This window comes from Catharus ustulatus, chromosome 3, assembly GCF_009819885.2.
Source record: "Catharus ustulatus isolate bCatUst1 chromosome 3, bCatUst1.pri.v2, whole genome shotgun sequence".
Lineage (NCBI taxonomy): Eukaryota > Metazoa > Chordata > Aves > Passeriformes > Turdidae > Catharus > Catharus ustulatus.
In genome coordinates, this window is record NC_046223.1 from 29,976,341 (window position 1) to 29,996,172 (window position 19,832).

A 19,832-nucleotide genomic window follows, 5' to 3' on the forward strand; every position below is an offset into this window, starting at 1 on the left:
GTGATGATTTTGCCAGTTGTCTCCTGGTTGGAGAGGGAAACCCACTGCCAGAATTTCCAGTGTACTATCAAAGTACTGTGATGTATTTTGGGCAGAGCTTTGGCTGTAGATTCATGTCATCATTAAATGATATTTGTGAATTAACACGAGTATGAGCTTTGTTGGGACGAAAGCACAATTTGGCACAAGTGTGACATGAATAATGAAAGGAGTGAAGTACTGCTCAAGGAAATGAGATAAGTGAAGCTTTTGATTAGAGTAGGAGAGTAGCTGCATGTTGCTGAGGCTTGATAAACCAGTTTGAGAAGTACAAATCAACCTTCTGAGGAGCTGCTATATTTAGAACCAGGCTTCAACCACAACCCTTGATTCTGTGCAAGTTCCAATTTTGGGAAAGGTGGATACAGTTCCTGTAGCATGTTCAACTGAAAGTCCATCTTCTGTCTGTTAGTGTCTGCATGCTTCCCTGTTCTTGACACATCGTGGTTAATAACTTTTCAAGAGTGCCACTGGCAAGTTTTGTGTTCAGATGAAGTGTAATGAGAATTTTCCAGTACTGCATTTTGTATGTTGTAAGTTTTTTATATGCACTGCAGGGGGAAAAAAACCGTGTGGAGGGTTTCTTCTGCTGTTTCTGAGTTTCTATGCAAGATATGAACTTCCAAATTACATGAAAGGAGGTCACGGATCGAAGCTCAAGTGTGGAACTAGGGAAGAAGCAGGTAATGAAGGCAGAAGTGAACTCAAAAAGAAAATTTACACAGAAGCATATCCCAAATTGAAAAATTCCATGCCAAAATATCTATTGCCCTGGTAGTGTAATAATCAGAGTAGTGGTGAATTGTTTGGCTGACAGGAATCTCGTAGGTTCAGCAATATGGATTCGTTGTTTTCAGAATGGTATATGGAGTTCCTGGTTCAGCGCTCTTACTCCATTGTGTAAGAAAGAAATAAATGCGTCACTTCTCATTAATGCTATCTGGAGGTGAAAGGAGTTTATGTGAGCATCATCACACTGAATTGTTTCGATGATTCAGAAAACAGAGTGCTCCCTGTGGGTGAGTACTTTGTTGGCTTTCTCAGGTTAGACTAACAGTATACAACAAAGAATAACTTTGTTCCCCAGTACTGAGCAGCATACTGGAATATTATTATCCAGGAGAGTGTAGCTCTCCTGTGATTTTTCCCAGACTTCATTGTGCACTAAGAGAAAGCCATCACCTCACAGACACCTTGCAGTGTTTGTCTTGTAAACAGTGAGGTGGGAGCTCCTCTGTTCAGATCCTGATTGAAAGTTCAGCAGAGCTGTGGAGGTCTGCTTAACTATTTTGCATATCTCAATTTTAGGGTTCCTAAGATGTCCCTCACTTTCAAAGGATGGGTAACTCATGTGACTCCTGTTAACCCATGAAAGATCTGGAGGTTTGGATTCAGCCCACAGTTGTCTCAAAGTGGGTGTTCTTAACATCCTTGATCTTAAGTTGAGTTAATTTCCCATCATGTGAAATGAGAGCACTATTACCTGCCTTCAAAGTAGATGCTGTACATGGGCTTTGAAATGTAAAGCAGATACTTTCATCTGTGCTTTTTAGATGACATACAAATTAAAAATTGCAGAGTTGTGAATGTTGTATGTTTTATTTCCAACATTCACCACAAACCAAACATTTCAGGGGAATTCACGAATCTGTAATGTTTGTCACTGATCTTTTTAGAAACAGTGCATAACTTAATGTAGTAGAATGTTTCAGAAAGGAAAGGAATTGCTTGCAGGAGGCCTTGTATTGAGATTAATCTCTCAGGAATGCAGGGGGTTAACGGTCAGGCTGATTAATCACTGTTAATGACCCATCAGGAAATCTGTCAGGAAGTGGGTAAAAATTCCTGATGGCTGATGTGAAGCATTGTGTGGTATGCTTTGGTTTTGATGTTTCCCAACTGATAGTCTACTACTGGGTGTAGTTTAGTTACCCTTCTAAGTTCTCAGGACGTGTGAAGGACTTGATGATATGATGGCCTTGTTCAACTTGAGTAAGTGAGCCAGAAACTTTCCCAGTTCATGGCTGTGCAAGTACATCGAAACATAAATGCAAGAAAGTCAGGGACTGCTCCTTCCCACAGCTTCCCAGAACAGAGGCTGGTAAAGATGCAAGAAAGGAAGCGTGATCATTCCCTCGTTCCTCCAGACCAAGCCCACAGGGTACAGGGGGAAAAGTGGAACAGGCAGCTTTCCCTGTGTGAACAAGGAGCCAGAGTATTAAGACTTGCATACACAACTGAGTTAATGAATTGCTTGGTGTTGACTGAGGGTGAGGTTTCACAGTTGGCTCAAGCTGATCCAAGATCATGCTGAAAGGAGTGTTTCTAACCTCTTTCTCTTTCGCTGTGGACTTGCTATCATGTGGTAATACAGCAACTTGCTGATCTGGGCGGAAACTATTGTTTCTTGCTCAGTGTTGGCTGGCCCAGTCGTCAGAAGGATCAGAGAACTGATCTGCCTCACTGCTTGGCCACACAAGTGCTAAATCTGATGTAGGGGAGGGCGTGGGAACATGAGACAAGGGTAAAAACATGAGTGGGGACTGAGCCTTTCAGCAGTAGCATAACCATGGATTGGCTTAAGCCTATTATGAAACTGCAGTCTGAATCACTGGAATTAAGAGTGCACTGTCAACCTACAGGGAATGCAAATTAAAATGTGTTAGCTTACACCTCCTGCCGTTGTTAAACACTGGCTGAGCTCAGCCATTCTGTGCGTGGCTAGGAGGAAGGAGCTATGGTGGGGCAGCATCTTAACAGTTCCCCATGACTTTGCCTGGAGTGCAAACCACATCAGACAGCATTGGCGGGGGACGGGGGGTGTTAGTGGGGAAGGCAGAGGGGAAGAAGAAAGGAAGAGACAAAGACCACTACCATGATTCTCTCTATATATTTTCCTTTGGCTTAGGATAACATCTACAGTAATTTCACGAATACAAGCCGCACCAATTTGACCAAAATTTTGGTGGAAACCCGGAAGTGCGGCTAATATTCCGGTGCGGCTAATCTATTAACAAAATTCTAAAAGCTGCCAACACGGAAGTGAGAGCCCGCGGCAGCCCCAAGCCAAGCTGGAGCCCGGCCGGCCCCGGCTGAGGTGGGAAAGCCTGGCAGAGGCGGGGCCAGCAGTGTGGGGGGCGGGCGGCAGAGCCTGAGCCAGCAGGGCGGGGCAGGGAGGGCGGCAGAGCCTGAGCCAGCATGGCGGGGGAGCCCGGGAGAACTGGGGCTAGCAGTGCAGGGGAGCATGGCAGAAGCAGGAAGGCCGGCGGGTGGGGCTGCCTGGCAGCGGGGGAAGCCCAGCAGAATCGGGGCCAGCAGCGTGGGGGAGCCCGGCGGTGCGGGGGCCTGCAGTGCCGGCCAGGGCGAGGAAACGCGGCGGCGGTGCAGACGGGAGGGGGCGGCCGGCGAGCCTGGTGGCGGCGGCGGCAGCCCTGCCGGCGGGGCGAGCGAAAGCGGCGCTCGCCAAAGAAGCGCCGGTCGGCGCGCCGAAGCGGCGCTCGCGAAAGAAGCGCCGGTCGGCGAGCCGAAGCGCCGCTCGCGAAAGAAGCGCCGCTCGGCGAGCCGAAGCGCCGCGAGCCGAAGCGGCGCTCGCCAAAGAAGCGCCGCGAGCCGAAGCGGCGCTCGCCAAAGAAGCGCCGCTCGGCGAGCCGAAGTGCCGCGAGCCGAAGCGCCGCGAGCCGAAGCGGCGCTCGCCAAAGAAGCGCCGCGAGCCGAAGCGGCGCTCGCGAAAGAAGCGCCGGTCGGCGCGCCGAAGCGCCGCTCGCGAAAGAAGCGCCGGTCGGCGCGCCGAAGCGCCGCTCGCGAAAGAAGCGCCGGTCGGCGCGCCGAAGCGCCGCTCGCCAAAGAAGCGCCGGTCGGCGAGCCGAAGCGCCGCTCGCCAAAGAGGCGCTCGCGAAAGAAGCGCCGGTCGGCGCGCCGAAGCGCCGCTCGCCAAAGAGGCGCTCGCGAAAGAAGCGCCGGTCGGCGCGCCGAAGCGCCGCTCGCCAAAGAGGCGCTCGCCAAAGAAGCGCCGGTCGGCGAGCCGAAGCGCCGCTCGCCAAAGAGGCGCTCGCGAAAGAAGCGCCGGTCGGCGCGCCGAAGCGCCGCTCGCCAAAGAGGCGCTCGCCAAAGAAGCGCCGGTCGGCGCGCCGAAGCGCCGCTCGCCAAAGAGGCGCTCGCCAAAGAAGCGCCGGTCGGCGAGCCGAAGCGCCGCTCGCGAAAGAAGCGCCGCTCGGCGAGCCGAAGCGCGGCGAGCCGAAGCGCGGCGAGCCGAAGCGCGGCGAGCCGAAGCGCGGCGAGCCGAAGCGCGGCGAGCCGAAGCGCGGCGAGCCGAAGCGCGGCGAGCCGAAGCGCGGCGAGCCGAAGCGCGGCGAGCCGAAGCGCGGCGAGCCGAAGCGCGGCGAGCCGAAGCGCGGCGAGCCGAAGCGCGGCGAGCCGAAGCGCCGCTCGGCGACCCAAAGCGGCGCTCGCCAAAGAAGCGCCGGTCGGCGAGCCGAAGCGGCGCTCGCGAAAGAAGCGCCGCTCGCGAAAGAAGCGCCGCTCGCGAAAGCGCCGCGGGGCGGGGCGGGCGCGGTGCTCGCGAGGCGCGGCGCAGGGCGAGCGAAAGCGGCAGCGGGGCGAGCGGCGAGCCCGGCGGCGGCAGCCCTGCCAGCCGGGCGAGCGAACGCGGCAGCGGGGCGGTGCTGACGGGAGAGGGGGGCCAGCGAGCCCGGCGGCAGCACCACCCGGCCAGCCCCGCCGAGCCGTGGCGCTGAGCTGGGCCACCCGGCCCCGTCGGCAACCATGAGCGGGCCGAGCCTTCCTGGCCCCGCCCCGAGCCAGTAAAGCCCGCTATGCCGCGATCCTGTTACTAATTGGCCAATTTGTGAAAGCTGCGCACGGATTCTCGCGACGAACGAAAGTGCGGCTAATATTCGGGGTGCGGCTTATCTATTGACAAAGACAGCAACATTGTCGAGGCACCGGGGGTGCGGCTTATAATCCGTGCGGCTTGTATTCGTGAAACTACTGTACTCTTTCTTTGTAGAAAAGAAGACTACAGAAACACTCAGTTACCAGAGGACAGATTAAGCACAGTAACAAAGTTGGGGATTCAAACCCTAATGGTGTGGGGTACAGTGTGCTTTTCCAAGTTCTACTCCTTTATTTTCAACCCAAGTAGCTTTGCAGAGCTATCTAGTCAGTACCAAAAGCCTAACTTAGACCTAGCAAGGCAAACCCTGCTATTTGATTCAAGTTCATTTGGTTTTTATTGCTAAATTTGGTAGTTCCCAGTTAAGGACTTCCTACCACTTTTTTCTAGCTCAAAATTCCATGCAAAGATACAGAAATAACTGTGTTACTGGGAAATATCTTTGCAATTTTCAAATATTTCTTGTTTCAAGGGTTTATAACAGTAGGTCTTCTCCTTTAAGCACAGCTGTACAGAGCCGCACCGGTATCTGAAGAGTGCCCTACAAAGACAGCAATGCTTCTACACAGGATTAGCAACCCCAGACACTGTGGGAGTAATCACCCTTGTTAGGCCTTGATTTTAGGAAACAGTTTGAAGATAGTCAAATTAGTTTAATTTCAGGAGAGTTTCAAGATAGTGGAGTTAGTTTAATTTAAAGATTATCTTGATTTAAACGGCCAAAATATCTTTCCAGTGAAACATGAGGAAATATGTGGGGAGGAAAATATTAACATCCCAGAAAATAATTTTTGAAAGTATTCCACAGGCAAATAAATGCAGAAATTTAAGAAAAAATAAAATAAAGAAAACAAGCCAGCCAGGAACATTTCCAGAAATAAATCATTCTCCATCACATAGAGAATAAACATGCGTTCTTTCAGGAAGAAGGAAATCATAAAAAACCAAAAGCTGCATAACTGATTCAACCACTCTGCATGGGTTTTTCATGGCAAGGTTTTGGTAGTGGGGGACTACGAGAATGGCTTCTCTGAAAAGCTGCTGGCAGCTTCCCCCATGTCCGATAGAGCCAGTGTTCCAAGAGGGACCCACCACTGGCCAAGGCTGAGCCCTTCAGTGATGGTGGCAATGCCTCTGGGACAATGTAGTTTTACCCCTTAAGAAGAGGTAAAAATAGTGCTGTGCAACAACAGCTGGAGAGCAGGAGAGAGTATGTGACAGAAGCAATTGTGCAGATACCAAGAGCAGTGCAGAAGGAGGGGCAGGAGATGCTGCAGGCTCTGGAGCTGAGATTCCCTGGAGCCCATGGTGCAGCCCATGGAGACGCAGCTGTGCCCCTGCAGCCCATGGAGTCCATGGGATGCAGAGATCCACCTGCAGCCTGTGCAGGAGCCCCACACCAGAGCAGGTAGATGCCCAAAGGGACCCATGGGAAACCCATGCTGGAGCAAGGTCCTGGCAGGACCTGGAGAGAGAGAAGTCCATGCTATAGCAGGTTTGCTGACAGAACTTGTGACCCCTCGAGGGACCCACACTGGAGCAGCCTCCCTAAAGGACTGAACCATGTGGAAGGGATCTACTCTGGAGCAGTTTGTGAAGAACTGTAGCCTGTGGGAAGGACTCCTGTTACAGAATTTCATGGAGGACTGTCTCCTGTGGCAGGAACCCCCTTGCAGGAGCAGAGAAAGAGTGTGAGGAATCTTCCCCCTGAGGAGGAGGGAGCAGCAGAGAAAACGTGTTGTGAACTGACCACAATTCCCATCCTCTGTCATCCTACACTGCTGTGTGAGGAGGACGTAGAGAAATTAGTAGTGAAATTAAGCTTGGGAAGAATAGAGGATGTGGGAAAGTGTTTCAAGATTTGCTTTTATTTCTCATTATTTTATTCAGATCTAATTGCTAATGAGTTAATTTCCCTAAGTCAGGTCTGTTTTGCCTGGGATGGTGATTGCTCCCTGCCCTTATTCCAATCCACAAGCCTTTTGTTCTATTTTCTCTCCCCTGTTCAATTGAACCGAGGAGTGGCAGAGTAGCTTTGGTGGACACCTGGTATCCATCCAGGGTCAATTCACTGCACACTGTCTTCAAAGGATATTTTATTCCTTGAGCATTTCAGCTGAAATTATCCCTTAGATGAGACATAGACCCTAATGGCACAAGACTATCTGAAATTATCCAAAGGCTCTAAATGTTTCTCCACTTCCACTAGTAACCTTTCATCAAAGCACAGCCCAGGGATTCTTGTAGGGGGACATAGGCTTTTCCCACTTGTGAGCAATGTATAGTGAGTGCCTTTGCTGACAGCTATTTTTGTGTTACATAGGCCTAATTTGCAGTTTGGGTACAGAGTAGGCAGAGGTACAGCAAGGAATGTTGAGCAGATGTGACAGAGCGATAACATCCTTAGCATAATCCAGTATCACACAGTTGTGGAGTGCTATAAATACAACAGGAATTCTCCAAGGCCCAATTCCTTCGACAGAGCTGGGCATCTTTGCATTGCCATGGATGTAGACTGCACTAAATCAGTGTAATCCTCAGGCTTCGTTCCTTTGTGCACTTCTGTGAATGCTCCTTGGAGGCTATAAGCATCATTGTGAGCAATGTAATTGGTTCTACATCATGAGGCAGTTTTGGACAGCTTTTGGATTGATGTTTTGATTTATTCACAACATGAAGAATTCATCATTACAGGCAAAACATTTACCTTGTACACATCCTTTTGAGGTGTTTCTTTGGACCTCGGTAACATATTCTTACAATGTATTCAATGGAATGAATCCCTGTTAATAGCCAGACTGCACAAGGACTGTAACTTCTTGAAAATCACCTGAGAAAAATTTTCTGGGGTTCACTAACAACATCAGATTTCAGGAGCCAGAGCTCTCTCATATTCTTCCATGGTTGCTGTTGCTCTTGGCCAGGACAACAGGCTAGGAGGGTGAAGGCTGTGCAAAAGATTGCCCTGGAACAAGGCTGTGCAACTGCTGCCACTCTGTGAACTGTAGCCTCTTAAACTCCAAATTTTTTTGGTGAGCAAGTCACTTATTGTATAAGTGAAATGCATCCTAATAGTCTGTGCATGATGGATTGAAAAAAGGCTTTACATGCTGGAAAGGCTGTTGAACAATATAGTTTCCACTTACAAAGCACTTTCCTTAAAAAGCTTCTCAGGGCAGCATCGTATAAAAATAGTTATACTAAAGTTGTGAACCAGCTTATGACAAATCAGGACTAACAAAAGCTAAAGTATAAATAGAAGTGTTTTCATGGGTTTTCTCTTCTCTGGAGGCACAGAATCTCAATCAGAGATAGATTGTAAGAAACAAAAATGCCCTTTTCCAGACACACAGGAAAACAAGGACCTTACAGACTGGTGGCATAGAATATAAATAGGTTTTCAAAACTTCTTCAAAACCATTAAAAATTAGTCAAAACCATGACATTTATATTTAAGAATGAGCCACACCATATCAGACAATTTAAAAATACAATTCTTTATTTTATTTCAAACAAACTAGCATCTCCTGCTTTACAGAAAGGTTAAATACTTTTTACTTTCATAATTATGGAATGAATTGTCTCCAGGCACTCAAGGATATGAGGATTATATCAAAGTCTGCAGTGTATTAGAATTCCCGGAAGACAAATGCTGAAGAATGTAAAATATTGCATACTCTGTAGTTGTGTTTTGTCAGTGGGCACTCTCAATGCACCTTACTGGTCATTTTCAAATTAATTTCTTTTGTGAAGTAGGTTAGAATTATTTTTCTTAGAGCAAGTTTTAAAACAGCTAAGTGTAAACCTATTTGCTATTCCAGTGTTTGTGTAATCTTGATTTTACTCTGAGCCTATTCCTTCTATTGCTCTGTGCCAACCTTTTCTGATCTACCAAACCCAATGTAGTTTAATACACAATACCAAAGAAGGAAGGTCTGTTTCTGTAAGCCAAAAATAGTTCTTACTGCAGTTAACCTTGCAGCTGAACCAGTTCTGCTATTGCTCTTTTAGTCATGTTTGACCAGTCACGTCTGCACAAACCAAGAAGCAAGGCTGAGCAGGGTATCTGCATAATCAATCTGATGCATGACACTGTTTGTTTTCAGCACAGAATTGTTTTCTATTGAAAACACCTCCCTCACAAAATGTTCACTTACCAACAACTGAATTTATCATACCCTTTGGGTCTGTAATAGCTGGGCTTTGCAGATATTGACTGCTTCAGTCTATGCATGGGAAGTGAGGATTTCAGCAAAAGTTTACTGGCATCAAATTCTTCTGTATATTCTCCAATCACCCTGTAATCTTTTCTCTTGCAAAAAAAAAATGCTAGGGGGCCTTTTTCCATTCTGGATGGGAGTCTGCTGTTCTCTCCCTTTTCTGCTTTCAGAGCCATTTGCCATTGTTCAGCCATGCTAAAAGGGATATCCCCAGCCATCTCACGACCTCAGAGCACCACCCATAAGCAGAGAGCCACAGTACCATTGCAGGGAGAACTTACACTCCATCTCACTGGCTCACAGACTAAGACCTAGGTGACACGTGCTTAGTCTTTTTTTGTTCCTATAGCCAACAGTGCAGCGATTATTAAAGAAAAAACCAGAAAGATAATATTCTGCTCCATGCTGCTGCCAGATAACAGTTTATGCCATTTGACACCAGATATTCTGAATATTACTCATTAAAATATTTGGCTACTTCCATTTCCCAGCCATCACCGTAAAAATGTTCTTCCTGCTAGAGCTACAGCTGAACAGATCTGCATGCTGAAATCCTACTCCTGTCTGTAATAGCACCAAAATAGCTTTAATAATTAATCATGCAGTGATTAGATTACGAACTCTGAGATGGGATGGAGCTTTTTGTATTATGCATCAGACAAAAGACACTGGCAATGCTTAACTAGCAGTCACCTGCTCCTGCTCCACCTGCCATTGTGGGAACACTCCGGAAACCAGAAGGGAGACAAAGGCCGATAGAAATTGATAAAAACCTTCACCTGCCCTTGGTATGTTCAGGAATACAGAACTGTTGAAACAGGTGCTGCTACAGCTGCACGCAGGGGTGCTGCTTTGCTTTTTAACTTGTGCTTTGCCAGGCCATGCTCTGCATTGTATCCTGATGGAAGACAGCATTCAAACTCCGGGCCAAGCAAGAGTTAAGCAGGGAGTCAAGAGTTAAGCAAACAGTCACTGTGGCAGGGCTGGGCAAGGAGAGGCCAGGCCTGGGGTAGGACACCTCTCCTGTGCTCACCCCTGTTAGGATCCTGTGCAGTGCCCATGCTGCTCTGCCCTGTCAGCTGCTTGCAACATTAGAAACAAATTCTGTGGAAGTGGAATTGTTTTGCTGGAATGATATTATATGAAGTTGATTTCAGAGCAAGGAGGTGTTTAAGACTGAGAAACACTAGTATTCAAAATTGGAATATTACTTCCTAGTCTTAACTTCCATTAGAAATTTTGCTGAGCTGTTTTGACAAAGTTTTTCCAGGCACTTTGCTGTTGTCACATGACTCTTGGGGCCTATTTATTACAACTACAGAAGCAAAATCCCTCAGGGGAGGTACTCCATATGCTGGATGTGGAATGAAATAAAATAGTATTAGTGTGTCTAGTTTAATGCCTTCACTGGTATAAAAGTATGATTTAAAAAAGGGACCTTAGGACCAGTTGTATGGTACCAACAAGAACTGGTATCAGTCTGGCCTTAGAAATCAAGCCAGTTTTAGGGGAGGAGGGGGAAAGAACACTGTGAACTGAAACAAGCAAATCAAGTCAAACACAACCATCAATCAAGTTAAATTTTGCCAGTTGCTGGGGACACTTCATAGCACTGAACATCGCTAAACAACAGTTACTGTTAAAAAGCACTTGGGAGGCAAACAGCTGTTACTCCCTGCTGACCAGAGCACCACCAGCAGTATCTGGGCAAAAGGGTCAGAGCAAGCTGGGCCATGGCTGGTGCCCATGTGGGACACATGTACTCCATGCCTCCCTAAGTCTCCCATGGGGCAGCCAGGGCATGGCTTGGGAACAATGGGTAGCTCAATGGCTGCCAGAGTTCCTGGTGAATGTCACTGTCCTTATCCTCCATGGTCAAACTCTGCACAGGTGGCAAAACTTGCCTCAGGAATAAGAGTGATTTATGTGATAGACACAATTATTATTTTTAATGGCAGTGGGACCTTTTTAATAAAAAACAGCTAGGTTCTAGAAGCGCCAAAACATACCCCTCTGCAATTAGGAATTTACGGACACCACAAGCCACATGGTTTTTTTTTTTCCCCTTTTCTCTGCCCCTTCTACCACTGACCTTTATAAAAAACAGAAGTTAAATAAGAGAAAAATAGCTTTAATGAAACATCCAGGTTGAGAAATCAAAATCAGACACTCAAACAACAGGAAGTTTCAAAAGCGGTGTTTATAACAGCATCTTGATGAATTGTGACATGCTTGCTTTGCTTTTTCTATAACTTTTAAACCATATTATAGTGTGCACCTTGACAGCTAGGCACAAGAATAGTATTGTGGCATTAATTTAACTCTGTAAAATTTCCTGGGCATAGAAAAGTGTATTGAACTCAAGCCTGGAACAATTTCCTGACCCCTGCAATCAGTGCTACAACTTGTGTCTTTCCAGTAAAGGCATCTGAATTGTTTCCCTGTGCAAATAACTTAAGTTTGTTTGTTATTTTATTCTAGGGCGCTGGAGACAGTTTTGTGGGAGCACTGGCTTTCTACCTGGCCTACTATCCCAAGTTATCCATGGAGGAAATGATCAGGAAGTCAAACTGCGTCGCATCAGTGAGCGTCCAGGCACCAGGGACACAATCTTCATATCCTTACAGGAAGGACTTGCCTCAGGACCTTTTCTAATTGATTGTCTAGCTCACTGTACTGATTTTATCTCATGCCAGACAGCATTATTCTCTGACTGCACCGAGGTTCTCCTCTGCTGACTGGAAAGGCCAGGAGAGTCTCTTTGCTTCTTATTTCAGGAATCCTGTGTGTTCCTGTTCTACAGCAGTAAGATAGGGTGAGGGTGGTGGGTCTTTCAAACACAGCACAGCAGGTCTCTCTGGCCCCACACAACCCTGTGGCCATCCCACACAGTGTGCTCTACTGAGCTACGCAAAGTTTACAGCAAAACACCTGGAGGGTATTGGACTCCCGGCAGCATTTTCACTTGATTTTATCAGAACTTCTGATATGAAATGGCAGCACATGAAGAAGAGCATTAGCTTTGAGACTGCAACTTCAGTGCTCAAACACCAGGGCCAGTGTTTGGCTCACAAGAAAGCCCCATATATCAGCCTGTGCCCACGTGCCTCAGGTGTGGCACTGCACTGCTTCCCCACACTCAGGAAGGTCCCTCCAGCTGCAAATAGGACAGGACTGCTACTGAGGTAGACTTTGAAAAATGTTTCTAGCCACATTGCTCTAAATACAGGCAAGCTAACTAAGGAGGAAAGCATACAAGAGCATCAGAGAACTACTTTCTCTGTTTTCTTCATGTTTGACAAAAACCCAGGAATGAAAAATCCGTCCTACTAACCTGGCTGCCAATAATAGAGGCCTTTAACCATGGTAATAGCTTATCCAAAAACTCATCTAAGTTCCCATTCTTTCTTTCCTCAGGAGCTGGTGCAACATTACCCCTCCAAGTAATGACACCAGCTCGTGGTCACTACTGTCACATCTGTGGCTGGTAGGTTAGAAAAACTTGCAATCCTGCCATTGAATTCCTGCTGTGGAAAATGTTAATTTTTATTGCTTTATAAAACAATAGTTCCTTTGAAGATTACAGCCTCTTTCACAATAGAAAACATAGACAATGGGATTTGCTATTTAATTTTTTTTTTAATTGAGCACTGTAAAAATAACTCAAAAGATAAATAAATGTTACTGTGATGATCTATGTCCAGACATTAAGAATTTTCTCTCTCTACATTGTTTTATTCACAATGGCCTTCAAATCACAGGAGACGGTGATCCCAGTTCATTTCCTTTCTTTTCAGCCCATGTTGCTGGATTTCTGAATCAGTGCTCACCCCATCCTCCCCCCAGACCATCCTCTTCTCGTGTATAAATCAAGTCCAGTCATTGTTCACACAGAACGAATTTTTCTCTTCTCTGTGAAGAGGACACGTTGTTTTGCTACGGGGAAAAAAAGAGAAAAAAGAATCCGTTAAGAAGCCTGAAGTGTTAAAATTCAATTCAAGCAGCCCACGTTCTTTTTCTCCTGGCTGCCTTCACTGCTTAAATGAGTGTGGAGCAACTGACTGGCACAGCACTGTTGTTAACCAAGTCTTGGAGGAGTTTAGTGGTGCTTTCACTTTACCACATGTAATTTTTAGTTCCTAAGATGTCCACTTTACCTCTGAGAGAATAAGTATCAGGATGAAGTGACTGAAAACACTCAACAGCTGTTCTGTATGACTATTCTAAGTCACAGCTGTTCAATGCAGGGACAAAAATAGGCTCTTTCTGCTTTCTACTACTCTTCAACTCCAGAGCCCAAACAACTACAGATGATGAGCTGGATCCAGTTGGCCTTACAGGCTGACTGAGAAGTTAACCAATTGTCCTGTGGATCTCTCAACCAGGCACAAATTGGCTGTGACCACAATGCCTGATGCAGGTGTTTATAAAAAAACTTGCAGGGGCAGATTAAGCATAGTCAATACATTAATGAAAGCCAAAAATTACAAAGTAAATCAAAGCAAAGTTTTACAATGCCATCTGAAAATCAACACTGCTTGCTTAGTTTAATTATAAGAATTCCTTTGAAAGCTACGCAAGAACAATCCACACAACAAAATCTCTTCTTCCACAAAAAAGTTTCATTTTAAGAAATACTGCAGATAGTACAGATTCTGTTGCTGCAGTTGGGAGGTAGTGAAACTTGGGCAATCCTGCCACTACTTCACTAAAAAGCTTCATTCTGTGGACGTCCCAGGTTTCTGAGAAGTACAAAACATAAGGTGAAAACACATGCCAAGTGAAAATGCTTCCTAACATATTCCTGATGTGAGTTGTTATCTAGACTCAAATTTACTTCTCTTCACACATGCAACACTTTCTCACATCAATTTCTCACTTGTGTTCTACTATAAGCTACAAAGATCAAAGCTTTCTTCAGCAACCTACTACATGCTCTATCTGAGTTCTTCTCTTTCTTCACTTCCCTATGAGTTGCAAAGCTTCTGGAGGATCACCCTGCAATGTTTCAATGCAATAGTTTATTTTTCTTATTCAAGAATACAATCCCAGAGATCTCTGGTTCCCCTTCTGTGTGGAATTCAAAAGGAAAGCCACAACCTCTGTCACCTTTGATAACAGCATATTGCTTCTCTGGTGGTTTCTCTCACCTCCTGTACTGTTAGCCCTGAGAATGAAAAGGTAGTCCTCTAGCAAGAATATAATATTTTAAGGGAAAAAAAACTTGAATCATGTAACTACTGGCCATGCATTATCTACTTTGAGCTGCTTAATAAATTTCTTATACTCTATACCTTTAAATAAGCCTTTTTTTGCATTAGCTACACCATGTTATTTCTAATATGGTTTGGTTTAAATTCTAAGTTTACCCCCATTAAGCTTTTTAACATTAAATTCAGCTTTTTAAGCCTAACAACAGAAACTTGAACTCTTAGTCATCATTCAAAAAGCTGGATGAGCAAAAGGCAGTTTGGGAGGTGCTACAACCTGTCCAAAAAAATCACATTCTTAAACTGAGAAAATCTGCAAGGCCCAGGGCAACATAAAAGAATCCATTAACTGCCATCTGGAGAGTGATATCATTTGTGGAATAGGAAGAATCTGTGCCTATGTCTTTAGAAGATAAAGTCCATTTTGTAAGAGGTGGTTAAAAGTTTTGGTCTAGAGCTCCCATGGCAGCTTAACAGAACACTTCTGTTGATGCATACTTTGTGCCTGCTTGTTGGAGGTAGCACAGTCTAGCAAACCACACAAAGAAACAGAATGAAAGAACTCCTGTGTCACTTGACTTCGCCAGTGACATGTGGCATGGCTGTCATCAAAGTCTCTGATGTGTCAGGCAAGTCATTACTTTGTTTCACTGCCACAATCTGTAAAATGAGGGTAACATTTACTTCCCACTGGAATGTCATGAAGAACAGCAACAGTACAGTCATTTGAGTATGAAACATGTTATGACATATTCTCCTTAGATGGGAAAAATCCTGTTGCATTCAAATCTTTTTCCCCACAGTCAGAGAAGCTCCCACAAAACATGCTGAGTTCTTCCCCGAGCTCTTACCGATGGGATCGTATCTCAGTAAGACCAGTTTTTCCTGCAGTCGGAGTCTCCTGACATTGAAGCAGTAGCCGGTCTCCGCAGCGCTTTTCATCCTCACCAGGATGTACCTAAAGTCACAAGGGATGCCTCTGTGTCACTGCACAGGCACTCAAGCCAGGGCCCACTACATCTGCCAACGGACAAGCTTTCAGCACACAGAGTTTGGCACTATCACATAAGACACTTCATTTCAACTTCAGGGATGGGAGTATCAAACCTATGTATGCTTAACTTTTAACGCAGTCAAACACTAAACCATAAGCTCCAGCATCAAGCTTAAGTAAATAATTCCTCAATGGGATACAAGCCTAGAGAGAAGAAGCTCCTCCAAAAAATGAGTTGGGAGGAATAAAAACAGGAGACAAAAAAATAAATTAGGAAAAATCAGCATACAATTGAGCCACTATGGCTTGAAAGCTAAGGGCAAGAGAGGAAGGATGATGGTAGTTAAAGATGTTCAGGCTGTAGATAACAGTGTATCAGACTATCACTTCCTCATGCAGAGAGGAAGCTAAGTAGATAGGCTGGCACAAGAGGCATGCAAAAGGAGAAGCAGAATCCCTTGGCACCCTCCATCCTGCTAGAGATACAGAGCTAGATATTAACCCAGCCACGGGAACCCCCTTCCCCACTGGAGGGCTCTCGGTTTGCGGGGCAGGCTGGCAGCAACTGCGGTGTCCCAGGAGCAGGAGACTGAGGAAGCTACTCCACATCCCCAGTCTGGAAGTATGCCAAGATCCAAGCATCTGCCCAGACAGACAGCATCTTCTGAAGTTTCAAAAGAAATGTAAAACACTTTAACCAGTCTGTAAATGACATCTTTCTTTTCCATTTCAACGAAGAGATGGATACATCTCTGCATGCGGGCATTCAGTTCACTTTCCATTTTCTTGTATTTTCCTGTTTCTAACACAAAATGGTCTGTCAAAATTAACCTGTTCTTCCTCACTTGTACAGCTCGCACCAGTGTACTTCCTTAAGGTCTTCCTTTTAAGCTTTGCAATCTAATTTACAATTGAGTAAAGATTAAAAGAAAGACATTGGATTCCTGCAGATAACTGACCGAGCATATTTTTGGGATTATCCTTGGCTGTCATACTCTCCTGTACACTACTGCAGGTGTGCTGTGAAGCTTCAGTAACCACAAAGACTCCTTTTCCTATATCTCACTCACTTCCTCAAAGCCTCTGTGCAGTTTCCCCTTTCCGGGGGAATCAGTGGTATCAGCATGACCAGGCCTTGAAATTCTTGTGCACCACACATTTGAGGTCAAGCCCATTCCAAACAATACACCTTGCTCATAAAAATGACTCCCCCGTGAAGAAATGTAACAAGCAGAGGCAGAAAACAACACCAGGATGTTGTTGGGGCACAGGAAGAAACCCAAGGGCCGTGGAGAAGAATAAATAATATAAGAACATATTCCTAGAGTGCATATATGGGACTGTAAAAGAACAGAAAGAAACACTGGGATAAAAAAATAAAAGGGAGTGTGTGGTAGAAATCCCTGCATTAAACATTACTAACTCCATTTTTAAAAGCTACTTTTTCACCTTGCAGAAACCTCCTGGTTTGCTGTGTTTGTTTTAATGGATAACAGTAGAACAATGAGATGTCAAACTGCTCTGTTAGGCACATACTTGGGAAGTGCTTTCTTAATTTAAAAGCCTGACAACTGTGCAGAAATTCTGTAACAGAAAAATCTACTCAAATGTGGTTGGTACTGGTTCTGCTGGGGGTAGAGTCTTAAAAAAAAACAAAACACAGAAAATGTACCAAAGGCCATAGATCCTGGGCCTGTGTGGTACCAAGTATAATAAACTCACACAGAAAGCAATTTCTGGGAATGGGACGACAGGAATGTGTTCACATAAATGTACCAGTTTAGCCTCTTGAATTTGTCTAGCTAATTTGATCCAAAATGCTGTTTGTAAGAAAAGTTGGTTTCTTCACAAGATCTTGTTTCCTTGTGCCCACATTGTAAAAGTACTGGTGTGCTCAAAGCACATATTCCTTACTTTCCAACCCTTAACATGCTATCACCTTTCTTTACAGGTGAGAGGACTGTGACTAATGTTCTTCCAGAGCCCACTAACATCTCTGCCGAGCTGGATTACAGAGCAAACAAGATGCCCAGAGCATTGACTGCACCCTGTCCATTCCTCACATGAACTCAGGAATATGCTAAGCCTAGGAAGTGTTCTGTACTCTGGCTATGGGAAAGCTTCACATCACCTGCCCAAAGTCCACACCGCAGACAACAAAGACCCATGCTGTACCTTAGTTTACTCTCCTCAGCTAAAGAGGTATCACAGATGAACAACAGGAAAAATACTTGGATAATTTACAGCCTCTTTAATCAGAGAGCACAGAGGTGTGCTTCCCCCTGTGCAGGGCACTTGGAGATTCCTGCTGAGCTCAGTGTGATAGCCCATAGGACAAAACCTGCATCTGCTGCTAGTTCAGAACCTATGGGTGAGTTTTGTTCTGTACTCACCTGTGAGAAGACACACATACAGAATGGCTAAGAGGAAACAGCTAGACTTAAGGACTGCAATTCTCTCAGGTATATTAAAAAAAATCTAGATGCTTAACATTTTGCAAAGATACAACATACCAGTAATCAAAAACTGGTGAGAAAAACCATCACTTACTTAGATTTGCTCTTGGCCACTGGGATTTTTTTTGCAGCATGAAAAAGAGGAAAACAGAAGAAGCAGTTACCATTTTATCTTGTTTCCTTTATACACAACATATAAAGATTAAGTGATCTCCATGGCCTGACTTTGCTAAAGCCCCAGAGTGTGAAGAGATTTTACATAAAGCACCACTGGTTCTTCCACGTGCTGTCAGTTCCCTGTTCTTTCTGCCATCGTGTCACCTTTATAAGTGTTTGTGCAAATGCAGTGCCCAGCATGACAGGCTGCATGCTCCAGACATTCTCAGTAAGTTTTCAGATTCAGTGCCGAGTATGAATTCTCTGAGTGACCGTGAGGTTAAGGGAGGTGTGAGGAACACTGCTGGTGGGACTGCAGGCCCCGTCTCCTGGACTTGTTTCCACCCACTCCGGCTTCGGCTCCTGCTGTGGTGCCAACACAAGGGTTCGCATGGCCACGGGTACAGAGCAGGGAGCCCATCTCAGCCGAGCCCGACCTTCCCACGAGTCTGGCTTTGGGTTCACTGACCTAACCCACAGCACGGCATGAAACACGTTGAGTTATTTTTCTGTCACCTCACTGAATTTAAAGTAATCATAAACCTGCAGCACAGATTCAAATCCCCACCAAAAAAAAAAAAAAAAAAAAAAAAAAAAAAAAAAAAAAGGCAGCTCATAGCTCATCTACAATGCGTCTGCTGTGCAAGTCTTGTTTGGGTCACCCTGCGCTGCCTCCGGGGCACGCCGGGAGGCCCCGCGGCCGAAGGAGGGAGGGCCGGGGAGGTCGCGCCGCCGCCCGCCCGCCCTCAGAGCCGCCCCGCGGCCGCCGCCCGGCCCCGCCGCGCCCGCGGCACTCACGCGCCGCCGCCGTCAGGAACATCGCGCCGGGCCCGATGGCAGCCGCCCCGCCCCGCCCCTTCCGCCGCCACTACCGCGTCCGGGGCGCGGGGCCGGGCCTGCAGGGCCGCGCCGCCCGGGGGAGGGGCCGGCCGCGCTACCGTGCCCGGGCCGGCGCTCGGGAGCCGGGGCTGGAAAGGTGGGGTGCTGTTCGGGCCGCCAGGAGGGCCAGTGGAATCCTGGGCTGCGTCCAGCACAGCCTGTGGCCAGCAGGCCCAGGGAGCTGGTGCTGCCCCTCCGCTGAGCCCTGGTGAGGCCACACGAGGCGACGCTCCTCAGTACAGAGGAGACATGGAGCTGATGGACAGTACCTGTGGAGGGCAACAGAGATGATTGAGGGACTGGAGCATCTCTCTTACGAATAAAGGCTGTGGGAGCTAGGCCTGTTTGATCCAGAGAAAAGTGGGAGTAGATCTCACCTACAAATATCTCAAAGGCAGGTGTCAAGAGGATGGTGTCCAGGGACAGGACAAGGTGCAGTGGCCATAAACTAAAGCAAAACAAGTTCCACCTCAACATGAGGAAGTATTTCTTTGTATTGAGTGTCAGAGGACTGGAAAAGGCTGCCCTTGGGTGTTGTGGAGTCTCCCTGTCTGGAGACATAAAAAGTCCATCTGGACATGGGACGTGTTCCTGAGTGATCTGCTCTAGGTGACCCTTCCTTGGCAGGGGATTGGACTAAATGGCCCCAGAGGTCCCTTCCAAACCACAATTCTGTGATGTGCCCATGCAGGCCTATGCTGGCAGCCTGTCTGTGTGTCTGGCAGAGGCTCACAGCAGCAGGGCCAGTGCAGAGGGAGACATGCCTGGCTGTGATGGCCCCACAGTCTGTGCCCTCTGGCTGGCAGCAGATCTGGGTTCTGTCCCCCTGCATTGCTCGGAAGGGACCTCAAAGATCATCCTGTCCCAGCTCCCTACTGTGGGCAGGGACACCTCCCACATGACCAGGTTGCTCAGACCCCCAACCAACCTGCACCTGGCTGTGTCACGTTGTGCTAAACATCAGCTATGACCCCCAAGTCCTTCTCC

The 19,832-nt window shown here is 46.6% G+C and overlaps 2 protein-coding genes across 5 annotated transcripts in view; one reads left to right on the forward strand and one right to left on the reverse strand.

Annotated features, from left to right (window-relative positions):
* The window catches only part of RBKS (ribokinase), a 75,899-nt gene extending 63,052 nt beyond the window's left edge, over positions 1-12,847 (forward strand). For all 4 annotated transcript variants that reach the window (XM_033056144.2, XM_033056145.2, XM_033056142.1 and 1 more), the window contains one exon: positions 11,632-12,847. In XM_033056144.2, coding sequence (XP_032912035.1) covers positions 11,632-11,805 — 174 coding nt within the window. In that variant the 3' untranslated portion in view covers positions 11,806-12,847. The remainder of the gene's footprint in view (positions 1-11,631) is intronic.
* Positions 12,770-18,845, reverse strand: MRPL33 (mitochondrial ribosomal protein L33). The gene is made up of 4 exons (XM_033056146.1): positions 18,765-18,845; positions 17,905-17,923; positions 15,212-15,318; positions 12,770-13,086 (listed from the first exon to the last, which is right to left on the reverse strand). Exons 1-4 carry the CDS (start codon positions 18,784-18,786, stop codon positions 13,037-13,039), a joined length of 198 nt encoding a protein of 65 aa, XP_032912037.1. The 5' UTR covers positions 18,787-18,845; the 3' UTR covers positions 12,770-13,036.
* Positions 18,846-19,832: the final 987 nt, after the last annotated feature.

What these genes read in the sequence shown, in the direction of transcription:
- MRPL33 (XM_033056146.1), bottom strand. Translation starts at nt 18,786, where the DNA reads ATGTTCCTGACGGCGGCGGCGC. An exon ending in ACTGAGATACGATCCCATCG is followed by an intron (nt 13,087 to 15,211) that starts GTAAGAGCTCGG and finishes TTTTCCCCGTAG; the next exon opens with CAAAACAACGTGTCCTCTTC.